The sequence below is a fragment of the Nothoprocta perdicaria genome, unplaced genomic scaffold, assembly GCF_003342845.1.
Source record: "Nothoprocta perdicaria isolate Ctin4 unplaced genomic scaffold, notPer1 scaffold_87, whole genome shotgun sequence".
NCBI classification, from domain to species: Eukaryota; Metazoa; Chordata; class Aves; order Tinamiformes; family Tinamidae; genus Nothoprocta; species Nothoprocta perdicaria.
In genome coordinates, this window is record NW_020456165.1 from 2,482,652 (window position 1) to 2,509,182 (window position 26,531).

At 40.3% G+C, this 26,531-nt stretch overlaps 1 protein-coding gene across 1 annotated transcript in view; it reads left to right on the forward strand.

Moving 5' to 3' along the window:
• BMPER (BMP binding endothelial regulator) overlaps positions 1-20,720 on the forward strand; it is a 146,939-nt gene extending 126,219 nt beyond the window's left edge. The window contains exons 14-15 of the mRNA XM_026052326.1: positions 13,638-13,768; positions 19,988-20,720. Of these exons, the coding sequence (XP_025908111.1) occupies positions 13,638-13,768; positions 19,988-20,169 (313 nt within the window). The 3' untranslated portion in view covers positions 20,170-20,720. The remainder of the gene's footprint in view (positions 1-13,637; positions 13,769-19,987) is intronic.
• The last annotated feature ends 5,811 nt before the right edge of the window (positions 20,721-26,531 follow it).

The following is a 26,531-nucleotide window of genomic DNA, read 5'->3' on the forward strand; positions in this document are numbered from 1 at the left end:
GCTTCAACTTTTGGTCACTTCCTGTCATGAAAATTGTTGTACAACATTTCCGTGAGATGATAAGCAGGTGTTACTCTTCATTCTGGCAGTAATAGCATTTTGGTGCAGGATGAAATAATCCTACCATTAAATAAGAAGCTCACAGTGGTGTTGTGAAGCTTAATTTGTTTGGAAAATGCTTTGCAGTATTCAGATGAAAGGCACTCTGGATATTCAAAGTATTATTGCTGCACAGCTGGTGGTCTACGCACTGCAGATGTTTCTTCCATGCTGTTGCATGGTTACTTAAGCAGCTTCTTAGTGCAGATGTTCACGAGTGAGCATGCATAACTCCTCCATCTATGTTTTTTTGACACAAATTTTACTGCTGCTGCACTTTTGATCTTGAAAAGAATATTCCTCCACCAGTGAGGCTGTTTTTTTTTTTTTTCCCTTTTTTTCTTAAGGCTGGCAGGTGCTACGTGAGTGTGTGACTACATCCATGTTGGTTCAGCCCCCATCGCAAATGGCAGCATCTGCAGATATTTAATGCAGGCCTTTCTCTTTAGCCTCCATTTCCTTCTGTGGCTTTTACTCATTCCCACACTGTTTGACTCTGGAGACTCAGCCTCTTCTGTTAATATTCCATCATGATCGCTCTTTTCATACAGACGTGATGATTCCCTTTGTACTTCCAGCCCAGATGGAATCAAGCATTTTGTTGCCTCTTGATTCTTTCTTTTTATGGCTGCTGCTACTGTTGTATAAAGGGATCCATACAAATGGTGGGGCTTGACGTTGACAATAATACAACTTCTCTAAAAAGATTTCAAGATAGGATGAAGTTCTGACAAGCATGCGTGATGCTGCTCTCCTTGCAAGTGGAGAGAGGTAAAGTCCAACAACAGTTGACATCAGTGTGAAGTATGCTGAACAGACACAAATCTCCATGGATGTGCTGATTTGATTTCATCAACCTGTTTGGCTACAGAACCAATGTTAAAATTTATGATCCTCCTGCTGTGCTATAATTGCATAAAATGGCAAAATATCAAAAAATATCAATCTTGACGTAGAAGAAGAGCAACTGACTGAGACCTTTGCCTAACCTGATGAGCAGCACAACCTATTACATTACTGATTCTGGGAGAAGTGAAGGAACAAATATGTACACACATGCACATATAAATAGAGAAAAAGAAAAGTATTACAGAACTGTACTGTTTCTGGTTAGTATAGATTTTACTTACAAGTTTCACATGAAAGGCATAGGAGGATTGGATATAATATATAGGCCTTTATTTTTTCTAAAATGTTTTGAAAAATACATCTCTTGAGAACATGTTCAAGAGCCAACATCTTGCAATTCACAGGAATGAATCCTGGCCACATATCTCTGGGAGAGATTGTGAGAAAACAGAGACTCAACATTTACTGTATGCAGCCAAATAACTTTAGAGAGCAAGTAGAAACCATATTACTTTCTGTGTAGTGCTTTCTGCAGAATTCATCATGAATTAAAGTGGAAGGCTCAATCTTTACCCAGGAGAGTTAGATCTGAAGGTGAGACAACTTGAGAAGGCAAGACCCTGGCTACACTGGAAGATAAAGTTGTATCTATTCGGGTGTGAGCGTAAATTCAATACAGTGTGCAGTTACATCTTATGTCCAGATATCTAAACTCAAGGGTACAAAACCAAAACTGCTAACATTCATCTTCTCTCTTATTTGTTATTTTGAGATGCTGACTTCTGTGTCTTTGGCTACATGGTTTTCTGCTTAGCTTGTAACACAAATTGATTTATTTGGAGTGCATTGGTACAGTATCCAAAGAATTGCATCTTAGAGGCTTGGTCATTTCTCCTGACTTTTTAGTATGCGACAGTTTGCTGGTGGTATGGCTTAAACAGATATATGCAAATTTCTTTATATTTCTGTGATCCTGCTGAAGTGCTTCATCCTTTCCTTGGTTCATCCTGAAAGGCATAGTAATGATTCTGCTGCGCTGACATCTGTGAACTGCAGGAATTGCTATAGATAAAATGTATTTCCCTTCTTTAGTTACCCAGCATTACCTGGACAGATTTATGGTACTGCCTCTTGTCCAGATCCCAATCTTTTCTTTCTTCCTTTTTTTTTTTTTTTTTTTTTTTTTTTTTCCCTGGGCTGTTGGTTTTGCAGCTATTTCTCTTCTAGCACAGTTATTTCTAGCATTCATAAGGCTTGCATCTCTGAAATATGGGGGTGAGTAGGAGAGAGAGGAGGAAGAAAGAGTTTCTAGCACTCTTTCTCTGCTCTTTTCATCTCCTACTGATCTATGATCAATGCTTCCTGCTTTGCCTAGGTATCTCAGATGAAATCTAGTCATCACATGGGCGACATTTGGATGCTTACCATCTTGTGTCAGCCGTACTCATTATGATGTGATCATTATTGATTTACTTATTGCATGGTAATAAAAGTTTTCTTTGCACATGATAAAAAAACGCGTTAAGTTACTGGCCCTGAAATAGTGGCTGAAAATCAATCAGAAGGGGCTTTTACTCCTGCCACTTTGGCTTGAGATTGAAATGTTTTGTACGGTAGCTCTGCTAGGAATAAGCTGGGCTTCCTTACTCATGTAATAAAAGGCAGACCATCCTGAGGGGATGAGGGAGTTGCATTCCAAGATTTGCACTGCAAGCAACCAGTGTTTAATGGAAAACTTTGGAAAGATTCTATTAAAAATCAATTTTCCTTCTATATATCATACACTCTATTTTATGTGTTCCCTTCTCCTTCCTTTTTCCCTTACTGGCACGAAAACAGGATCTTTGTTTTGACAGAGTTAATCTGCTCATGCTTTCATACCGGCCCTCAGGCTCCCCACCTGTGGAAAGATGCAGGGGAGCAGAAAAACTACCAAGCTGGTGCCACATGCCCACCTCAAAGGGAAGAAATCTCTGGCCTCCCATAGGTATGGACTATAAACATTGTGGTTCCTGAGGACCCATAGAGAACATGAACTATGAATCCTGTGTAACCTCCAGCAACAGCTTTTCCTTCCGTATTACCTTCTGGGATTTCCCTCTCCTGTCAGCTGGGCTTCTTTAGGGGATGTGCTATATTGGCTGCTTCACTGCAGCCGTGCCGCTTCCCTGTTTCCAAAGACTGGAAGGCATACTCCATATGCTGACAATTCCCTCCTGCAAACTTGACTGGTAAGTAAGCTTTAAAGTGGCCTGTGACCACTGCCAAGTCTGTCAGCAAGGTTCATAACAAACCAGTACAGCTCCGAGATCTCTCCATTGCTCCCAGGGAAGATTTTATGGAGTGAGAAGTGATGGAGAAAGAATGAATTGCTTTATGGTTCCATCAGGCAGCACACTCAAGGTGTGCAACACTGGGCACAGATCTGCTTGGCAGGGTCTCTCCCTGGCCAAGAAAAAGAGGTAGAGACAAATTCAGATATTTAGGACTTTGTATACTGGACAAAAGCCAAGATTTGTTTTAGCATCTTGCACGCTACCTTTGCCACTGAGCATCATGCACAGATGAACAAGAAAATAACTAAGCATTACAGAGTTTATGAGGTTGCGATCCGTTTGTGATAGGAAGAGATTACTGATGTTTGTTTGGTCAGCATTTCTCTTTAAAGGCTGCTGATTCATATCAGAGCTCTCTGTTTAGCCCTTGAAATGACCATGCCCAAACCAGCATACAGAAAGGCAAATTTGTCATGAAGGAGAGCAAACTTTGGCCCAGTCTTCTCCTGTCATCTCATTGCATCTTACCCCAAATTAGGTAATTCTGACTCTATGACATTCATGTGAATTCCAGTGGCTCTTCAGCAAGGCCAATATGTCGTGGAGTCACTATGTCTGGTACAGGAAATTTTAAATCATGGTACTTTAATTGAGGAACTTTGAATTTAATGTATCGTTGTGTTGTGAATGAAAGTGTCTGTATCCTTCAAAGCTTTGCTGTACAGAGCTCCCCAAAGTGCTGATGATAGTTCTGGCTCCTATGCTGTCAGTAGGAAAACTCCCATTCATTGCAGTGGAGATGAAGTTTTATTTCCTGTATTTTCAGGCTCTGCTTTGGTGTTTTGTATTGCAATTCTGCAATCAAGAATTTTAAACAACAGTGGTAAAACACAGAGCACCTCTTATCCAAAGCTTTCTATATATGAAGTGGCAGGTTAATTCAAGATTACAGCAGAGGACAGATACCAGGTCTGTAGTTCGTGGCTGAGGGCTACATCACTGTCCAACTTCTGTACTCATTATGTGTCTTCTGTCTTTGGTCCAATGAATTTTAAGCAGAACTGTAGCTTCACTGCAGCTTCTTATGACAGTTATGCCATGGCAGGCATAACCCAGCATGGTTGAGCCCCACAGGATGTGTTCTCAGAGGGACATCACCACTGGAATCTCAGTTGGGATCATGCCCTCTAATGCTTACAGTCTTAGGAGCATGTAGAGGTGGTACCAGAGATACCTGAGGAAATATGAGGACAGAAACAAGTCTCCATCTTGAAGAAGGTCAGCGTCAGCAGGGTCAGGACAACTAAGCCAGGCAGCAGTTTTGGGTTCAGGTGTCTGAACTCTCCCTGAAATGTGCTTTATGTGCCTACCTCTTCCAAGAGTCTGGGCCAAGACCATGCAGGAAGTCATAAACCCAAGGATGGCATGATTTTTTTAATATTACAGTACAGGTAAGCTGGCTTTTATGGCGTATATTTCAAGTCCTATTTTTAACCAATTACCTTTGATGAAAAATAATTATTACAACATTTGCTATGAAATGGACTGTGTGTATGTGACAGGCTGGAAGTGATATCCTTACCGTGAGCTGGGCTTTGGTGAAGTACATCTTTGTCTCTTGCTTTGTAAAGGGAGCAAAATGAAGAGGGCTGTTTTCTAAGCAGTACTTTCCTATCTGCTTCTTCCCTTGGTCTCACTTTCATTTTCCATCTGGAGCCAGCAACTTTTTTAAATGCTCTGCAGCCACCTAGAGGAAAAATATTCTTGATTGCAGTTATTTTAACATGAATTAAGCCAGAGAATGGGCTCTGCAGAGTTTAAGAACATGAGATCTTAAACTAGCCGGCCTGTTTGTTATTGTATCACGAGACCTCCTTGGAAATATATACAGTGAATCATCATCAAAAGCTGAAGATAACTTCAGTTTATGTTTACACTTTTGAAATATTTCCTGCTTCGTGTTCTCATTGTGCTTGTTATTGAATTTGACATATTTTCATGACAAATAGCATAGCAGCACTGCAATATGTATTGTAGGCAGGGAGAAAGAGATTATCTGTTTTGAATTTTTATGTTAGGAGATTTAAAGCTTGTATTATTTTATATGGCTATCTCATGATTATGGCAATATACTATTGGCATAAAAAGATGGTTTGTGTTTCTCTAGGGCCGTAACTTTAAAGCCTCTCAGTAATTTTTGAGGTTCTGTGGTGTTTATATACTCCTGACAAACCTCTGGCTTTTCTCAGATGAGGACTGTCATGAGTAATACACTAATGGGCTTTCTGTCTTCTGGAGTGAGAGTTGGTATGGTCAGATTCATTTAGTCTAAACCATGTTCATTTGCAGTGCAAGAAATTTAACAGAGTTTAGCTGTTTGTTGAAAGTACCACTTGAATAGTATAACCTTACATATTAAAACGTACCTGAATTGCCTAAATTGAATTGATTGCTTTTTTCCTGCTCTAAATGATGTGTAACAACTCAGTTAATGAAAGTAAAAGAGACAAAGTATTGATGGGAACATTTCAGTATGATAAGGGGCACTTGCTTGAAAGTTGTTAAGAAGTGTGTGTTGTGTGTCCACTTTGGTCAAATAATTCCTTATTCAGAAACCTGTATATGCAAGAAGACATAATTTTTAACTGTTTCATTTTGCTGTATGTTCTATATGTGAATTCAATCAAAAATGAGTTAGTATGTATTCAGGTCACAGAACAGCTGAGGCTGGAAGAAACTTCTGAAGATCACTTGGTCCAACCTGTCCTCTTGAGCTTCAGTTCCCTAATCATCTTAGCTGCTTTTTGTGGCGACTATACGAAAAGTGATGCCTGATACAAGATTGATTCTTCCAGTTTGTTCAGCTGCACTACATCATCTTGAATGGTTTCATGGATAGGTGCATGTGGTGGCTAGGAGGCTCCTATGTGTTGTGCAAAACCTAACCACTGCCTTAGAATTAGATCTACATTTTGCTTCACAGAATCACAGGATGGTTAAGGTTGGAAGGGGGACCTCTAAGAACCACCTAGCCCAACCCCCCTTCTCCAGCAGGGACACCCAGAGCACGGGGCACAATCACATCCAGGCAGGTTTGGAAGATCTGCAGAGGAGACTCCATAACCTCCCTGGGCAGCCTGTGCCAGGGCTCTGTCACCCTCACAGGAAAGAAGTTCTTCCTCACATGGAGATGGAACTGCTTGTGTTTCAGTCTATACCCATTGCCCCTGATGCTGTCACTGGCCCCCACCGAGAAGAGTTTGTCCCCTTCCTCCCTACATTCTCCCTTCCGATCTTTATACATATTGATCAGATCCCCTCTCAGTCTTCTTTTCTCCAGGCTAAACAGGCCCAACTCACTCAGTCTTTCCTCATACAAGAGATGTTCCAATCATCTTTGTTGCTCTCGAACCTCCTGCTTTCTCTAGCCTTGTTCTAATAAATTCATGTCTTATACTAGGGAGCCCAATCCTGGATCCAGTACTCCATATGTGGCCTCAGCAGTACTAAGCAGAGGGAAATGGTCACCTCCTTCAACCTGCTGGCAACTCTCTGCATGATGTAGCCAAAGATACTCTTGACCTTCTTTGACACGAGGATGCATTGCTGGCTAAACATTCAACTTGTTATCTGTCAGACCCCCAGGTCCTTCTCTGCAAAGCCATTCTGCAGCTGCTCTGCCCCCAGCTTGTTGGGATATTTCTTTCAGATGCTATAACTGAAAAAGTTAGACTCTGCATGACCTAGCACAACTGAGCCAGAAGGAGGACAAAACCCTCTCTCACGTCCTGGAAGTAAATGTCAATGCAAGTGGTCATTTCTTCTGGGGGCCATGGATAGTGTTTCCATATTCTGTCAGAGTTCTTGAGTAAAAATGCACTCTCTTTGAAAGTGGCAAGTCTGCTGCTCCACTGTACCATAATCTTCAGCTCCAGCAAATATTCTGAGTCATACCAGATGCCTCTTGGAGCCCAGTGTGGGACTTCATTGTCTTCCTCAGTCGTAGTTCAGCTATTTCCCCACACAGAGACTTCAGCCATGCTTTCCATTCTCAGGACCAGAAGGAACTTTTAAAGGAACAGATGCCTATGAGGATCTAAGCACAGGATGGTAAAAGCCTATTTAACATGCTACTAGGAGAATTATCATGAAGCGAATAGTAGGGAAGGTTGTTTTTATATTTTGTGTGGTTTTTTTTTTTCATTTTGTTAATATGTCCCCCATCCCTCCTTTTAAGTGCCTTTATGACTGCTATTGCATATTCAGAGAAGATTATAAACATGGTGTCAGAGTCGTTTTGTCCCAAGAACTTTAATTCTCTGAAGTTTTAGAAAATGTTCCAGAATGTTTCATTGTTCATTTTGCCATATTCTTGTGGGTAATACTGGTTAAGGCAATAAAATGCAATTCTGGCACAGCATGATCTTTATATGAAGTTTAAAAATACACATAGAACACTCTTTTTGTCATTTTCCAAAGGTCTTTGGATAATACTTTTAGTGGAGTGAACTGTAGAATTACAGTGATACTGTGCAGCACAATATGTTTTTTCAGAGGTCTACAAAGACCTTCATTTATTCAAAGTCACTGGAAAATATCATTTTGCTTACTGTTTGTGAGCAAAGTATGAGTTCTGAGCTTTACTGAAAAAGCTGGGTATGCAAAGAAATTGAATTACTCCCTCTCTTTGGTATGTTGAAAATTATCAACAATTATCATTTGAGTAGCATCTTTTTTCCCGACTTGACGGGAGTTCTCTAAACAACTTCTTTGGAAGGTTGCCTTGGCAATGCAGGAATGGATATGGATATCTTGTATGTTTCTGCTTAGTGATCTATGAGTGCCAGATCTATATCTGGTTCAGGAACAATGGCAGTCAGAGTAAAATTAGGACTCCTCATTTTGTGTGTATCATGATTACTATGCTGAAGAAATCTTAAATCACATGCAGCTTTCAATCTTCAATGAAGTTCCATATTTTATCTTTTCTTCCTGCTTGGCCTCTTGTGGCAACAGTCCACAATAAGTTAGAGATGATAATTGAATTTGAACTGCCCATTCAAATGCCCACTACTATAGCCTCTTCCTCTACAATCTGTCAAGAATAACTGTGATATTCTCAAACATTATGGCTGGTGCTCTTAATGATTTCCCTGCAGAAAGTAAATGCCTGAAGTAGATTTTTGATGTGCTATGTACTGCTCACTGAAGGTGAACTGAGTTCCCTTTCTGGTTGCACATTTCTAGGGATTTTTGGAACCAGTTCAGCAGTGTGGGAATTCTCATACCATGGAAAAGTCTCCAGTAGAAAGCACATGTAGATTGGTTACCACTTAGTCTCGGTGCTTTCTCACTTAACAGAGAGGTTGCGGTATTTAAGATTTAACTTTATTTTATCGTCCCCTTTATTTTGCACAAATACTTTGTGTGAATACCATATGGATGTAAGAACTCCTGTGTTTTTGGCAGCCTCCAAAGTTTTCTTCCTCATGAGTTATTTTCTGTTTTTTTTTTTTTTTTTATTGATATCAGTAAATTTGGGAGGAAGAGAAAAATATCTCAGATCTCAAAATGATAAAAGGTCTACAACTCCAAACACCAAGCTTCAGTACTTCAGTAAGATGAAACTTGGACACACAGATAAGACAGAGTTTACAACAGCATGAGCTTTTCCATTGTATTTCAGAGTCTGGCTCATCCTCTGATCTTCTTGAGAAATGACTTCCCTACTTTGGGGCCATAGATAATGGAAACTTCTTTGGACCTTTGTAGGAAGAGCAGCCCAAAGAAACTTTAAAAACATGCCTACCGACTGAAACCACTGGCTTCCAGTTTGACTGCCATGTAGAATTTGGCCTTTTTTATAACTGATACTAAATTAGATCAACCATGTACTAAATCTCAGATCTTGTGTTCTCCTGAAAAATCTGTCTCACAGAATGGTGAGAATGGAAATTAATCCTACTCGTTAGGCAGATGATCCTTCAAGCTTTGGAATTTTCAATGTGCAACTAATCCCAGATATGTCAAACAAGTGCTTGCATTGACTTATGCCTCCCTATCCAGTTGGGAATGGGAAACACTTTTATAAAGTTATTTGAATGCTAGTGATGGAACAAGGAAGGAGAAGACCTTGATGTCTTCCACCTGCTTGAAGGTACCAAAAGACTTGAATAATGTGCTATGTCATGTTTCTTTGTGAAATGAGAAAAAAAAATACTAAATGCAAAAAGACAGAGTCTCTGCTAACACAATTGATTTGGAAATTTTGTATACTGTAAAGTAGAAGGAATTGCAGATGTTCAGCAAGTGACACCAAGCATCTGCAATTTCAGTCCCACATGGCATGGACTATGGCTCCAGGATGTGTTTTTGCAATCTTTTCTTCCTCTTTTTACTAGTGCTTGTAGCACAGGCCTCTTTGCTTTGCGCTTTGTGGGACTTGGAGCCTTTCCATGGTTTAATGTGAAAAAGAGCTGTTGCTGGAGGAGCGTACTCATTCCCATTTGCTTTGAAGATGTGGTAGCTGTGTGTGTGTGTGTGTGTGTCTCCTTGAGGAGAGAGTCCCACAGCTGCTGGGTTTCCCTTACAAGTTTGTGATTATGCACACCCGCCTTCTCTAACATACACCTTGCAGGTGGGTTGGCACCATCAAAGGGAGTCACAGCGAGGCATTCGGGACCAGGTTGGGGTTGAAAGGTCTCATCTTCTAGGCTGCTAAGCTCCCAATAATGTTATTTGGAGAAGTAGGGCTCAGATGAAAGATGAGTATTTCTTCCCTAACTTAATATGAACAAGTTTGAAAGCCTGTTTTAATTCATGCTATGTTCTTGGTAGCTGGATGTCTCTCTATAGTGCACCTCTTCCCTGCCTAGTAGACTGGCATGTGAAATTCACTATTTATTTCAACTGCTATCCTGAATGGAGACTACTGGATATGAATATGGATACTAATATGCAGAGAGCCATACTATGTGCTGTAACTATAGAGAAAAGTGGTGTATAGCAAGTGTCTGCTTTTATCCATATGCAAGTACGTGTACATGTGAACTACTTTTGGGACTAGTAAGGTGTCTGTTTTTGAAGAGATGTCTTCACAAAAGTGTAACACACCAGGAAAGCGTGACTGAGTTTAAAGGTTGCTTGAGTTTGAGAGGGTGGCTATGACACAGTGAGGAAAATAACATTTCTTGCTGTACACTTAGGCCTACATGAGGCAGAGCATGGGATTGCTTCATTGCTACACAAGTGTCTGTGATCTGCCAAAAGGATTTATCACTTATGTGTGTGGTTTTATAGTTATATCAATAATTATGTCAATTTGCTTAAGATTAGAATAACTGCCCTTTCTAATCAGTATGCTCCTCTGCTCTTTAAGTAGTATCAGTAGCACATGGGAGCTTTCAGCTAAACTCTGTCAGTGACAGGATTTTCTCTAATATAAAAGATGACAAAAGAAGAGGTAGGGATAGTTCACTATCATGGGGAAAATACATTTTTTTAAGAAATATTAATATATCCCCCGCTTCTGAGAAAGGTCGTTTTTGCTGGTCCTGCCTTTTCCAGAATTGCCCTTTGACTCTCTTGCTGGCCTTGCCTGGAGCTTTGCGTGGGGTGCACTAGAGGGAAGCAATGACTGTGCTGGTTATCAAGAAAAACAAGTACCTGTTCCCTGCTAACTTCAGAAATGACACTAAAAACCACCTTCTCAGCTATATTGCAAATCCATCTAACTGCAGCTAATACTGAGGCACTAAATTTACCAGCAAGGAATTTCACAAGAAGAAAACAAAAGATCGGTTTTATTTTGGCTGTTGACTAGGCTTGGCAGTTGTGCATATAGTTTGCTTTATTCTAATTTTTCATTATTATTTAACATTAAAAATAATTAGCAACTGCAGTGGTTTATTAAACAACTGCAGCCTGATGATTGCTTCTCAGCCAAACCTAGGGATGCAGCCCAGCATCTGTTACCTGCATTAAGCAGCAATCAGGAAAATAAGAATTACACAAGCAATTAGCTGTGCATTGCATCAGAGTGTTATTTCTGTTGAACGTGGCCTGCTACCACTTTTAGCAGACTTCCATGCTGAAGAGTGTAGCAGGCTGTGCTGATCCCAGCCGTGCTGGAGGTGTTTCACGCGGGACATCCCAGGCCGTTTGGATGCCAAGGGGTAAGAGCACAGTGTCGCTCATGTGAGTAAGGCTAAACGTGCTGCCCCTCAAACCACGTGGCTGCTCTGCTGCCTTATGGCACCTGGGGTGACCTGGGCTCCCTGGTTCCCCCATGGGTGCCCAGGCTTTGCTGAGGAGAGTATGAAACCGCATCATGAATGTGCTAGCAGTGAGAAAGCAGAGGATGAGCCCAAGCCTTGGCCTTCTTTAGTTATTAATATAGGTGTAGCCTGAGCATCTGAACCCGTAGTGCTGTGGACGGTCCATCGTTTGGCGTGCTGGGTTTTGGTGCCGGGAAGTTGCATGGCCTGACGTGAGCACCTGGGGCAGTTTAACCACGTTGGCTCCCTGCTGGGGCTGGTCTCCCCTCCGCGTAACCGGAGACTCGCGCGGAGCAGAGCTGTAAATCTGCACTCTCGAAACCAGAGGAAGCACCTCAGGTTTAGGATTTTATAATTCCTAAGGCAGGAAGTCAAGGAGCACATAACCAGCCTGGCACTGGCAAGCATCCCTAAACACCCTGGGCTTGAATAGTAACTGCAGCTTAGTAGAGAGCAGTAAAATGTGCTTGGTCAAGGAAGCTAGCACAGCCAGGGGAAAAAAAAATCTTGAGACATCTTGAAATGATATCTTGATAACTGACTCCCTCTGTGGAGATTATTAGACGCTGTCTTTGGGCTAATAATTTGCAACAGTAGCAAAGCATCTACTTCACTGTGCAATGAGACATTCTCCTCTTAAATGGCACAGTGGGTATTGAACCTTTCCTATTTTGCTGTTAACCACAGAACAGGATGCAAGCAAAAGAGCCCAGCATGTTGTGGCCGAAGGAAACTGTAAAGCTATCGAGTGTATTAAGTAGAAAGGTGACCTCTTATGCTTACAAAAGGCCTTTTATCAGCTACGACACAAAACAATGCCAAGGATGCTGTGCTAATCTGCTCCTTGCAGTGTGTGCAGCAACAGCTACTATTTTAAAAGATGTGAAGGGACCAACTGGCGGATCTAAAGCAAAATAAAAGTACATTTCCATTAAAAAGTAAGGTTATTTCAAGTGAAAAGCACTGGACTGTAAATAAAAAAGTGTTATCCCTTTGATACAGAGCAATTCTATTTATTCACATTACATGTATATGGATAAATGCAGGATAGATACCTTTTTACATTAGCACTTATGTTCTTTATTTATCATGGCGAATATTTAGGTAAGTTCATGTGGGGGGTTCACTGAGGGCAAAAAAAAGATTAAAAGCTAATGAAAAAGCCATGTAGAGCTATTAAATATAACTGCATGGAAATAGCCAGTGATTTTGAGAAGGGAAAGTGCTCCTCTTTAAGGAGCATGGTTGACTATGCAGAAACAAGCTTGGCCGTGTTTGAAAGGACAGCAATTCTGCCTGCAGCCCTTGTATAAAGCCCTCCCGTGACTCCTGAGCACCTTGCAGGCATTAGGGCTCCTGCATGCTTTTGGTTGAGGTGCTTCTTTTCCAAGCTGTGGCTATGGAGAAGGTTTCTGAAGAAGCAAGACAATATCTATATGTTTCCTGAAGACAAATTTCAGGCTCCGCAATGAGAGATATTAACACAGAAAGCTCATTTGTGACTTTAAGGCCTGTGCCAAATTTTTTGCTGTGCCAAATGGGCACAAATTCTGAGTGAGCTAACTTTAAATGCAGCAGTAACATACGTGGCAGCAGTTTTGATTCAGGCCACGTGAGGGGCTTTGTTCCTGGCCACATTTAGCAGTGATTGCATGGTACATAGTGGAAGGAGATGGTATTAACAAGTGTCTGGGGGATTTCTTAGCATAAAAATGGCTCAGTTATGCTGCATCATCCCTGCTCCTTTATACATCTCTTAAATCCTGGCATTTAGTAGCACTGCCATGGAGAAAACAGGCATTGAGTTGCTTTGGTGCCTGCAAAGCAGGGAGAGCCTGGAGAGAAGGCATCGCTTCATCCCTGGAGTGACCTGGCACATGCTCAGTGCTTGCAGGACCCCTTCATTCAATGCTGTTGCTGCTACTGGGTTTTGCTGTGATTATCTTTTGTTCTTGTTGTTTTTGTCGTTGTCGTCATCATTATTATTCAGTTAGAGGGAAGAAGAAGCCTAAATGCCAATTTTTGGTTAACACCAAAAAAGAAAAAGAGGAAAAATGAGAAAAGAATGAGTCCCAAGCCCAGAGAGGTCTTTGTCTCATCTTCTCTTGCTCATTTGTTCCTGGGCATTGCTCTGCAGGTCCTGCGTGACAGACATGTGCGAGTGCCCCGTTCACAAAAACTGCTACTGTGAGTCATTCCTGGCCTACGCCCGAGCCTGTCAGAGGGAAGGCTTGAAGGTCCAGTGGATCCCCAAGCAGAACTGTGCAGGTAAGCGCTTCCACGTTGCATCCCTGCAACCCCATGCATAGGCGGTAGGGTGTAGGTATCATCCTGGTCTTGGTGGAGGAGGATGAGAAACATAAAAGTCTTTAGAAAGCCCTGGAATTACATCAGCAGTGTGGTTAAATTGAGGAAAAGACTTACCAAGAAGGATTTTCTGCTAGGAAATACTAGAAATATTTATTTCTCTTAGTAACTTTTCACCCATAGTGCCAGATGTCCTAATTTTGTGTACTTCCAGGAAGAACGACATGTCTTTTTCATTCAAAATATGTTAACAGTTGGTTACCACTCATGTTCAAATTCCTTTGTCCTCCTGTTAAAGCACAGATATATATCTTCAGAAACAACACATATATATGATTAAAATAGGCACAATGAGGGAAGAAAAGATAATGTTTTTAATGGGAATATTAAAACTCTGAACTGCATTAAATTTGGTGCTTAGGCCGGATTCCCCATGTGATTAGCTGCATTAATTGCATGTAATTGTGAGTAATTGTTGCCAAGAGAAGTGGTGGTCTGTGGTCATGGGCACTTGAGGTAAAATGCAATATTGCAGATGAATATTTCCCCTGATGATGATCCTATTCATTTAGGACATTCTATAATGGCATCAGTTTGTCTGGAAATGTATTCAGATTTATGTAAAGCAATTGATAGTAATAAAAAAAAAAGAGAGGAATATTCAGTGCTGGTTAAAGAGCTATTAATCTGTGGCCCATTTCGGTGATTGTATGTGGCTCACAGTCTACTCTCTCAACTTTAATTTCCTTTTATGTTAAGTTCCAGTGGATGAAAGAGAAAATTACATTTGACTGACTGCTCCTGAAAGGCTTGATTTTTTTTTTCTTAAAAAGAACGGAACTATCCAAAGAGCATGTCACTAAATGAATATACTGTTCAAGGATATGTTCTTGAATAATATTAATGACATATGTAATTGTAATTTATTGATCCAGAAGCAGATTAGAGGCACCCAGAACAAGCAGCCTGAATGCTTTCTACTTTATTATTTTTGACCAAAACACCTCAGATCCAGACATCACTGTGGCAGATTCCATACAATGTCGAATAGAAACTCCAGTCCCTGCCTTAAGGCAGATCTTGGCATATCATGGCTTCCTTTCACAGTCTTTCTGGTATTTTGCCAAAAAGAAGAAAACTTTCTAAGGCAAAAAAAAAAAAAAAAAAAAAACCCATAATGAAGAAATTTAAATATGCACCTTCCATGAAAACTAATGGGAAAAGTGCTTAAATCCACTTGATTTTTTTAATCCCCGTGCAGACTTCTAAAGGGGAAGGAGAAATCTTATTTAGCAGAAAATGTGGGAAAGTACTCTCAAAAACTTTTTAAAGAATCCAGTATCTATTGTGTGGGACAATATTCTATAGTAAAATGTATGCCTAAATTTAATTATAACACATTATAATTAATCCACTACAGTTCTTACCTTACCAATGACCAGGATCAAAGTTTTAATCTTTAACTCACTTTTTCTCAAAAAAAAAAAAAAACCCTTGTAGTTAAAATTATTGTGTTCTAATTATGGATAAAAGTTTCTGGGTATGAAACAATATATCCATAATAAAACTTTAACATTCTGTGACTTTCATTTCCTGTTTGGCATTTCATAGCTGGTGGGATACTTGGAAGAGTTGAGTTCTGATGAGAATGGAGTATACTTATTAGTAAAGTGAGGTTTTAATTATTCTTTTGTGTGTTGTAAGAACAGATCTTGTGTGGTTGCTAGTTCCCCTCCTCTATATGCTGTACGCTTAGCTCATTCTTATGATCCCTGCAAGCTCTTCTTCCTCTCGCAGCTCGACAGTGCATCCTCCTCTAACCCATCAAGGAAATACTGCAGCACAGGCTTGGTGTGCTCTGGGGTTTGCTTGGGAAGGAGGGGATGGGCTGTCATTGCACAGGATGGGTGAAGCTAATGAATAGTGAAGAGGGAGGGGGTTCTTGTAGGAAAGGATCAGTGAGAGGCGCATGGGAACTTAGCTGGTTTGGAAAAGAGTCCAGGTTTCCATGGAAATTAGTAGAGAATAAGCACTATTATTAAGGATATAGGAAAAAAAGTAGAAAGATATACAGAGAAGAGAAAAAAAAAGATACAGATTCAGTATACAAAGAAGAAGAAAAGCGGGAGAGTCAGGGTGCAGGAAAGAAGAAATAAGAGAAAGCAGCGTATGGCATAGGCAGAAGAGAGGATACAAATGGAAGGGAGAGGTTCGAAACAGTAGGAAGACACAGAGGAAGTTTATTTTCAGCCCACGAAGGGATAAAAAAACAGGTTGTGAAGAGGAGTTAAGTAACCTGATGATGGGGAAAGGCCTCAATCTCTATAAATTTAACGCTGAAATTATGAGGACTTTGAGGCTGACAACAGAAGGCAATAACTCTTGCCACAGGCATGGCTACACAGACAAAGGAAAAGCAGAGATGAACAGTAATAAAGTGTGAAGTGCTCATGCAAGCAGCAAGCTGGAGCTGACATGCTCCTCCTAAATCCGGAGTAATTTTGTAATTTTCCTCTTTGATCTCTACGTGGTTAGTTGACCTAGAGAAGGATAAGTCTAGAGCTGGTTGTGTCTCTTCTCTCCTGGATCCTCTCTGTTCTGCTGTGGAGTGTGCTGAGCAAACTCACCCTGTAACATTTTCTTTCCTTTAATCACTTTAGTCTGTGTGAATAAGTGTCAGAGGCAGGAAGGTTATTTAGGCTTTTCTATGGAAGCTTCTTCAAACCTGAAAGTTGAAAATATCAACACAACTGCATCAGTAGGTGGTTGGATCCAAATCTGATACCTTCTGCTCCACACTGAAGGAGACTTTGTGAGCTGCAAGCACCACGAGTGACATCTAGCTTGGAAATCCTAAGAAAAAACAGTAAAGGACAAGCTGTGTGACAGCAACTGAAAAATCAGCATGAGGAATGGATGCACAAATTTCATTTCAGAAATTTCTGTGAAATCAGATTTATTGGATACCATCCCACAGGGGAAGCCCACAGACATTCCCCCTTTGATATTTCGGCTTTTGGCTGGGAAGAACAGTTACTAAGAAATGACAATCACGTCGACCAAGAGGCACAGACAGATACGAGCCTCCTCTGTGAATGTGCCAGTCTGGCTGGAATGAACCAGCTCTGGTCTGAAAACCGTGTAGCCTTATTAGGCAGGGTTTATTAGCTCAGGCACAGGGCTGTATTTATGTGACTATATGGCTTCTGGACCGGAGCTGGCTGCCATCCTGCCAGCGCGGAAAGCAGTCTGAGGAAGCCTGCATCCGTCATGCCAAACACATGTTCTAGAAGAGGAGTGGAAAAATCCTGTTGGGACTGGTAACGTTGCAAAATGCAGTATTATTAGTAACTTCTGTACATATTTTTTTTTTTTTTTTTTTTTTTTGTAGCGCTAGCACACTAAGGAAGTTATTACTAACACAGCTTAGTGCTTTAAGAGAGGAATTTGCCTCAAAAAATGAGTGCAAAGGCATCGCTTCTGTTCTCCATGTTTACACGGTACTGATTCCTTTCAGCAGTCCCGGGGAAGCCTGCTGCAGGATGGCTTTATTTTTCAAGCTTGTGGATGAAGTGGAGAGTTCTGGATCAATCTTGCCACATGTTAACAACCAAAGTACCCTTGAAGAAAAGACATTCAGGGAGCTAAAGCAGTAGCCATCGTGCCATTCTTTGTTTTTTTCCCCAGTCTTCCCTAGACAGAAGTTAATAACATGCCAACTGCAGCAGCAAGTCAGGCCCTCATATCTACTCCATGATGCAGTCTGAAGGAGAAGGAGATATTTGGCTGTGCAAAGGGACATGGATCGACATGGTCAGAGCAGAGCCAAGGAGCTCCTATGGATGCTGTGGTGGCGGAGAGCAGCCTCCAAAATATTCTCATTTCCTCTGGGGCAGAGATGAGGAAGTGGAAAGGAGACCTGGAGCCAACTTTCCTCCTACCCACCAGCTGAGGCACCAAACAGAGGTCAGATGGAAAGACAGGGCTGGCTAGGAGAGCCATAAAGCTGTGCAGGGAAAAGCTCCACTGCCTGAAGACCTCAGCGTGCAGATCTTGCTGCATGGAAACTGCATATACTGGGGCCTCGTGTCTTGGTTTTGTGGTTTGTCAGTTTGAGACACTCTGAAAGGAAAGCCATTTTCAGAGAGGAGGCACCAATGCTTCTGGCAAACAGGTCCCTTGAGATACTACAGGTTGTGCATGGACGGCCACTGTCAGTGTCCAACATCTCAATCGACTTTATTCTAGACAATGAATACGTTGTTTCCAAAGCTGTGAGCATTTTAGTTTCCACTCTTACAGAGTTCAATCTCCATTTTAACACACTATATAAGTGCACAGTTTGTAGCAATTCTCATGTTTTACTATATTATTAACATTGCTTGCATGTTTTCCTACCTTCTAAATTTCCCTTTTTATTTACCTTTCATTTTAATTTTTCCTTTTACATTTTTTTTTCCATCTTTAAATGCAGGAAACTCATAGTACTGAGCGAGATAGAAATATAAGGCAGGAAAAAAATCCTCAGGAGACCTATGTCCACAGGCAGAATAAGCATATCTAGAACATTATTGAAGGTTATTTGTCCAACCTATTTTTAAAGGCTATTGAATGAAAGATGTTTCACAGACTTAGGTAGTTTGTTCGAGTGCTTTCTTATGCTGAAAGCTAGAATGCTTTTTCTTTCACTTCTTCCTAATATCTATCCTAGTATTCACTGGCTAATTCTGTGTAGTTCCAAGATTGCTTTCTGATGTACTAACCAATATTTCTTTCTTTTTTTTTTTTTTTTTCATTTGCTCCTTTAAAGTGTGTGTTCAGAGATCTTTGAGATCTTTGATGCATTCTTTCCTAACTTCTTGTCTCCCCTGAGGCCTGCTTTATGCAAATGTATAAATAACATAAAATTTCAAGAAGTAAAACTTGCAAGAAGCTGATGCTGTTATGAAGTTCACTTTGTACAGCTGAAGAGAAGCCCTTTAAATATGATCTCTTAGTGCTTAGACTTCTATCCTCATGATACACTCACATAAGCTTTAATATTTTAATCAGCTTATATGCATATTTTCTCTTTATGAATAATCGCAGCAGAGTAATGGCATTTTCAGGCTAATCTTTAATGACAGTCTCCTGTCTATAACCAAACTGCTCTTTAACAAAATCTGGATCTTCCATCTCCCTCCAAATGGAGAAAACCTTTTCAATACAGCCATTTCACTGCAAATAGCAAGAGATGATCCTGGATGCTTGAGATTGTGTTTCCATCTATGAGCTATCTGATCGCTACTTGTTTTTGCCATCAGCACAGCTGTTTGAAAGAATAACAGGCTTTTATTCACTACTGACTCATGTATTATTCTCTATACTGAAATGACAGAATGTAAAATGTTAGGAGTTTAAATATTGATGTGGTGAGGGTATAGTGCTTTTAGCTGAGCCCTCGGTGAACTCTGTGTTGGAAATCCATTGCACTCTCCGCTGCATAAATCAATGAATAGACACTAGAATCATAAAGTATAAGAATCATCATTCTCAGTGATCCCTTGATAAAATAGCATAAAGCATGGAAATCATTGATTTTCTATTTTAGAAATGGAGCTGCTGAATTAACTGCATTGTTTTGATTTGCTATAATATGCAATACTGAAAGTATAATCTTAGGAAGGCTGATGTGGAATGATTTCCCCTTTTTGATGTCTGTCTATGTAAATGTTTCAGAAATCTTTGAGAAAACGTATTATACTAAATAAATAAACAATCCTAAGCCTCAAATACAAAGCATAGGTCTACTTCTGAATAGAAACCTTCTCAAATTTTTGGAGATTTGAGATTTGGATTTTCATTTCTATGCTGTATATACAGTCCAGCGGACTGTATATATGGTCTCTCAGTTCTCAAAAATGGTCTCTCAATTCTCAGTATGGTCTCCCAATTCTCAAAAAGTTCAATATTGTTAGGAAATTGAGTTTGGATGCTTTAATTATCTGCCATGTAAAGCAGCATTGCATTTAGTGCTGTCAAATCTCTTTACAAAAAAAAAAATCCTCTAGATGATCATAATACACAATGTGATTTCAGATATTTGCAAAAGAAAGCGAACAAACAGATATTTAACTTGGTGTAATATTCTTGTTCTCTCTCCCCGCTCCCCTTTTTTCCCCCTTTTTAACTGCCTTTCAGCAACCCAATGCAAACACGGTGCCGTTTATGATACCTGTGGCCCTGGATGTGTCAAAACATGTGACAACTGGAATGAGATTGGCCCATGCAACAAGCCCTGCATTGCCGGGTGCCACTGTCCGGCAAATCTAGTTCTTCACAAAGGAAGATGCATCAAGCCAGTCCTGTGTCCACAGCGATGACACCGGGTCTCTCCAAGGACACTGATGCGGGTGTCGCTGAGGCCTGTGAAGCCCTCAGTGAAGGACTGCGGCCGTCTGTGTACGGATTCAGCAAAGTACACACCAATTCAGAGTGTAAATATGCTCCTGTGTGTGTATTTACGTGTGTTGATGTATACGCACATGAGCATCTGCAAAGAAAGATACCTAAATCTATACTGTGTGTATGTAGATATACATATCTCTACACAAGTGCCCTAAACGTAAGTACAACCCATATATTTATATATATATGTACACACACACAAATGTACGTCATTTCTATATGTATCATAGAAGGACGAATTATTATATGTATATTTTTTGCTATAAAGTTTATGTATTATTATTTCTAGGATGCTAATCTGCAAGTCATGTGAGTTACTGTAAAAATAAACCAGGTGTTTTTAATATAATATAGTAGCATGAAAAGATTGGATGACTTGGCCATTGCCTAAGTTTGTCGTTTCCAAGGAAACTTTTCTAGGGCCACAGGATTGCCAGACCGGATTAGTTTCAACACAGAACCTGGATTTACAGTTGAACAGGAAACACATTTCTCTGGAGAAGGAGGATTTATCTAGGAATATTTCATGTGTACCTTAGAGCTGCATAGTGATTGGTGACAGTGCTTAATCATGCAGAGAAGGCTAAGAGATCGGCTTTTCTGCTTTACTGAAATTACCGTGGAAAAGGATTTCCAAAGCTGACTGACGAGCTGCCAGCCTGGAGATATTTCTTTCTGGAACAGCACCAAGGAGTCAGGGGGCAGATTTTCAAGTGCTCGGCACCCAGCAGCTTGCTTTGAAAATTTGACCACTTCCCATTTCATATCCTAATACTCCTTCTATGCTGTTGTATTTGGCAGGAGCTGTGAATACACAATGAGGAGCTTGGAGAAAATATTCATGTACATTTTAGCTCCTTTAACATGGGCTAAACTACTGGGTTTGTTTCATATTTCCCCAAAATATTATGCAGAAAGCAAATCCCACTGTGAATTGCAGCTTTTGATTTCAGTACGCATTAAAACATGAAATAATGCTGGGTTTAGTAACTCAATTTATCAGTATGGTTAAGAAGAAAGACAAATTCTGCCTTTCAAAAAAACAGTAGAGAATGTCAAATGCTAATTGGAGAATTGCAATTTATTTCCTTACTGGTCTTTTGCTTGAGGTTTGTGAATATGTGGGCTCTGTGAAGTTTGCTTGACTTTTGAAGTCTCCCAAAGGAGAAGCAATAATATGGGATTTCATTAGAAGCTGTTAAAAAAGCCATACAACTTTCTCAAGCCTGAAGGGAGGGAGGGGGGGTATTTTTCTTCCACTGGAAAACCTCATGTAGAGCCTGATGGAATGTCCTCTGGAGATGGCAGAAATCTTCGGGCATCTGATTTAGGTTTATAATGAAGTAATATCCTCCCACACAGCTACTTCCATTATGCCTCGCATTGAAATTGAACATTGTACCGCTTTGAACGATTTTCATCCCTAATTCTTCACGCCCCGGGAAGCTTCACAGAGTCGGAGTTTACAGTGCGCGAGTGGTGGGGCACGCTCGTGTTACACAACCTGTCTGCGAGGCTCTCGGAGGAGGAGGAGGTGTTGAGGAAACGTGGTTAGCTTGGGCACCACGCTGCCAAAATGGTCTACCACCACAGCGTTAAAAAGAGCTGGGCAAATAATGCCGGGCGCGTTCCACGGATGTTTGTCCAAATCTTAAGTAAATTCAGCTTGATCTTTTTATGTTCCTTTTGTGTTCGTTTTCTCGGAACAAGCAAATAATTCAGTTTTACTGGCAGAGAGGATTTCAAAGCCACATATACAAGTGCACTGGGAAACAGAATTGCAAATGTGCAGATCCCATCAGAGCAGGAAACTGAAAGGGTTTTATGTGGCTCATGTGATAATTGAATGGAGAAGCTGAAATTTAGAACAATTGCAACTGGTCCACAGAGCTAAAACATAAAATGGCAGTCGTTAAAATAATTTAAAGCATCAGTTTGAAGAACATTACTGTCCGCTTGAGGTTTCTAAGCTGAGATACAGGGTCAGAGTCTAAAACATTAAGAAGGTTATTTGCCCAGCTCAAGCTTAAGATAGGTTTTTGTTACTTACCAATCAATATGCCTAAAATAAAGATACATGCAGAGGATTTAACTGTAACACAGATGAAAAGTTCATAATGAATTGCATGCACAAAGAGTGTAAAGAACTGCCTTTCCTTTTTCTTTTCCTGGCTAATGAAGTGCGTGAAAGAGGAAGGGGGAACCCTCCAACTGTTAGCCCACTCATTATGGGTACGGATTGAAACACAGGCAGTTCCATCTCCCTGTGAGGAAGAACTTTCCTGTGAGGGTGACAGAGCCCTGGCACAGGCTGCCCAGGGAGGCTGTGGAGTCTTCTTTTCTGGAGATCTTCCAAACCCGCCTGGATGCTCTGTGCTCTGGGTGTCCCTGCTGGAGCAGGGGTTGGACTGGATGATCTCTAGAGGTGCCTTCCAACCTCAACCATCCTGTGATTCTATGATTGCGTTCAAGTGGTGCTAGCTGATGTCTGGTGAAGAGGTAACTGAGACTATCTGGAGTATGAACTGTTCTTTTAGCTTTTTGTTTTTATTTGTTCTTGTTAATCATAAAATTATTCGGTTTGAAACTTGACCGGCAGGTCATGTCAAAATGAGGACTCCTTCCTCAGATGAGTTCTGGAAAATCTACCAAATTAATGGCAACCCCTTACTTTTTGCTTTAATGATATGGACTAAGGAAAGTGGTTTTACCTCTTATCTCTCTAATTGTGCCTCTCTGGTGCTGTACAGCTCTTCCCTACAAAGCTGTCAAGGGCTTTGTAGGGCGATTCCTTTGTAGAGAATGGTAGGACTATAGTGTGCTTTTCTAGAGACTGTCCCCACGCTTCAGCTTGGCACAGGCTTTATAACCATAGCTGTGATTACCCTGTGCCCAGGCGAGCTATTCAGACCAGAGCAGTCCCAGGTGTGGTGGCCTCAGACCCCTCTCCTGTTTGGCCTTCTTCTTCCACACTGCTCAAAGGCTGAAAGTCTAGTCCAGGACTGTCAATAACAGCATTACCACCACTGGTCTCAGAGTTTGCATTGCAGCCCATCTTCATTCTTAATATAGCAATCTTTCTAATTCTGCTTTTGGCGAATGCGGTATTATTCCCAGGATGCTAAAAGTGGAACCTTCCTGCATGTCGTTGGGGATTTGTTTTCGACAAAATTCACTGATAATTCAATTGTACAGTATGCTATGGCAATAATGTGTTTTCAGTAATAGCATAAGGTTATTATAAGCAATCCATATGGTATATTCAGCACACAAAACTGGTGGTTATATAACTTCTGGTCATGCTTATGTTTATGTCAATATGTTCATATAACTTTATGCCAGTTCATAAGGGGAAATAGTTTTGAAGGAACAGAGAATCCCAAAGTGTGAGAAACAGTGCTATAATCCAGCAGATGCAGTCTAGGAAAGCCTTGCATCTTTGCTTTACTTTGCCATTAACCTGCTGTGTATTCTCTGGCAAGTCATTTAATACTTTGTACTTCACTTGGGAAATAAGGCCTTCATATTTATGCATCTTTTTTAAGTTTATGGATAATTCTTTTTCTAAAATGCTAGACAGCAATGAGAAATGTTTGTTGGTATTTTACCTCTCTTCTCAGGTCTGCTTTACATCAGGTTGTCTCATATCATTATCACTTCAAAGCTGGCTTTTTTTTGGCATATGTGGAGGTAGGATACATCTACCTGCTCCCCCCTTACTGTCAACTGTGTCTATTTCTGTCAGAAATACTGTGATTTATAAACCATGCAGATAAAACTTAGTCAACAGAGTAATTTGGGTTGTAGCCAGAAGTCTTTGTAGGTACACCCAGGTCTTCCAAGAACTTCTTCTACACTGAAGATACTTAGAGCAGAAATGAAAAGATTCTTAATATCCTTCCCACATGTAAGCCTATCCTTACACCATATCAGTAGCTTCTGGTAGATAACTTAAAAGAAAGAAATGCTTCTCATCAGAATTTTTGCTTCTTTTGAACACAGGATTCAAATCCAGCTTGACACTGTTTAGCCTCCCATTGATAGAACTTGACATTTGCAAAAGCTGAACTAATCCTTGGAATGCCCATATAAAGTCATATAGAGGCAGAGAAGGGTTTAGTCCTTCATTAAAACATAACAAGAGCCCATACATTTTAAACATTAAATGGCCACAAACTGAAGCAGCAAAAGTTCCACAGGAACTTAAGGAAGAATTTCTTGACAGTGAGGGTGACAGAGCCCTGGAACAGGCTGCCAAGGGAGGTTGTGGAGTCTCCTTCCCTGGAGATCTTCCAAACCTGCTTGGACGCAGCTCTGTGCCACGTGCTCTAGGTGACCCTGCGTGAGCAGGGGGGTTGGACTGGATCATCTCTAAAGGTCCTTCCAACCTTAAGGATTCTGTGATTCTATGTTTTTCAACTGGACAAGCAAAATGAATGTACTTTCCTCAACTGACTAAAAGCAGTGAGATGTCTCAGACATTTTGGGAACTGTCCTGACTAATGGGACATTATGCCAAGATTTCAGTACTTGACAAGCAGGAACTGGGAAGAGGCCTTCATTACATAAATATTCTTATGAATCATATGTTGAGATCAAAATAGAACAGAATATGTTGAGCTTTGAATATATCCATAGTTAAAATAAAGTTATGAGGTACCCGTCTTACTTTGGGTCACAACTGCTAAGTCACAGTAGGACAAGTCACCTAAATTAAGAAAAGTCATTTTAATTCCTGGATTGAGATTACGCAGAATTTGGAAAAGGGGTCCTTCATGCTTCCACTAACAAAACAAAGTTCTTTCATTTTCCCCCATGATGTATGTTTTAGTGAACATGCATGTGTTTCCCTCTTGTAAAGTGTACAGTGGTGTGAGCAGAGGCTACAAATGCACATTTTTAGCTGTGTTTTTTTCCTGACTTTGAGATACAACTGCAAATTTTACTAACTATGAAGAGCACTTTTTTTTTCCCCCAACAATATTTTTTACCAGGCAACAATGTTCCTGAATGCCAAGCAGTATTTTAAAAATTTTAAGAAATGTTAAATATGCAATGTGACATTTGCATAGCTATTTTCATGGCTTTGCCCTTTATCTTGAGTTTTCCTAGGCCTGCATCAAAGAGCCAGTTGGCTGGTAGAGAGTGTGCTTTTGTAAGAGGGTTGTATAATAAGCATTATAATTGAACATGTTTTGTATTCCTCCATGGAATACTTATACCTGGACAGCAGTATAATTTGGTTTTGCACATGAAAGTGAAATGATGGGGATGTAGGAACTGCCTGTCCGGACAGAAACATATGGGTTTTTTTCCATCTTCAGTGGTGAAAAAATGCTTCAAATCATGTTTCAAAGGACGCATGTAAGACTCCTAATGGACAGCTATGTAACCTGTTGATAGAAGCTATTTAGCTTCATACTCTGGCAGTAAGTGGTTGGTACTTTAATGACCCAATTTTTCAAAGCCCTTAACTATGTACTCAAACTTTGAGTAACCTCATTTGCTTCAGTGGGGTAACATGCACACTGACTTCTAAACACATGCTTAAATGCTTTGCTAGGTCTGGGCCAGAGAGTTCAGCATCTGGCAGGATCAAGTCTTAAACTTTGTAGCCTAGCATTTCGTATTTCTTCATTATTTCTGTAGATAGATCTATTTTATGGTCATGCTGTTATCTACTACTAGAACATCTTAGATATCAGTGCTTTTTGAAGCTTTTTGTATTAAGACTTTAGAAGATGGAAGAAATATTTTCTACTGGTTTCTGATGCCAACATAGTAATTTCATACACTCTTGTTTCCTATCCTAATTTTGTTTGTTTGTTTGTTAGAAGAAAAAGACGTACTGGTCTGGATTTATCTTTTGCAGTGGTGAATAGGAAACAATTTCAGTGAGCTAACCTGCTAGCTCTACTGGTTTTAACTGGTGTCAGAACAAGCTAACACAATCCAAGCATTATAGCTGTGGATCAAATAATTTTGATGTGATTTTCCTCAGTTAGGAGATTTCTAAAACATCTCATGGAATATTAATAATCACTACCAATTGCTTTTAGCTATAGTTAATATCATTTTCTGATAACACTGTATTAGAATAAAAGCATCTGCAACTCAAATAGATGGAGGAAAAGAAGTAATTTGCTGTGGTCACTTTACTTACACAAAATTTTGATAAATGGTATTAATAAGAAAAAAGAAAAAAGAAAGAGTGACTATTGAAAGTGAAGAGGTAAAGGGGATTCAGAGATAAAGAGGTGTTTTTTTTTTTTTTTTT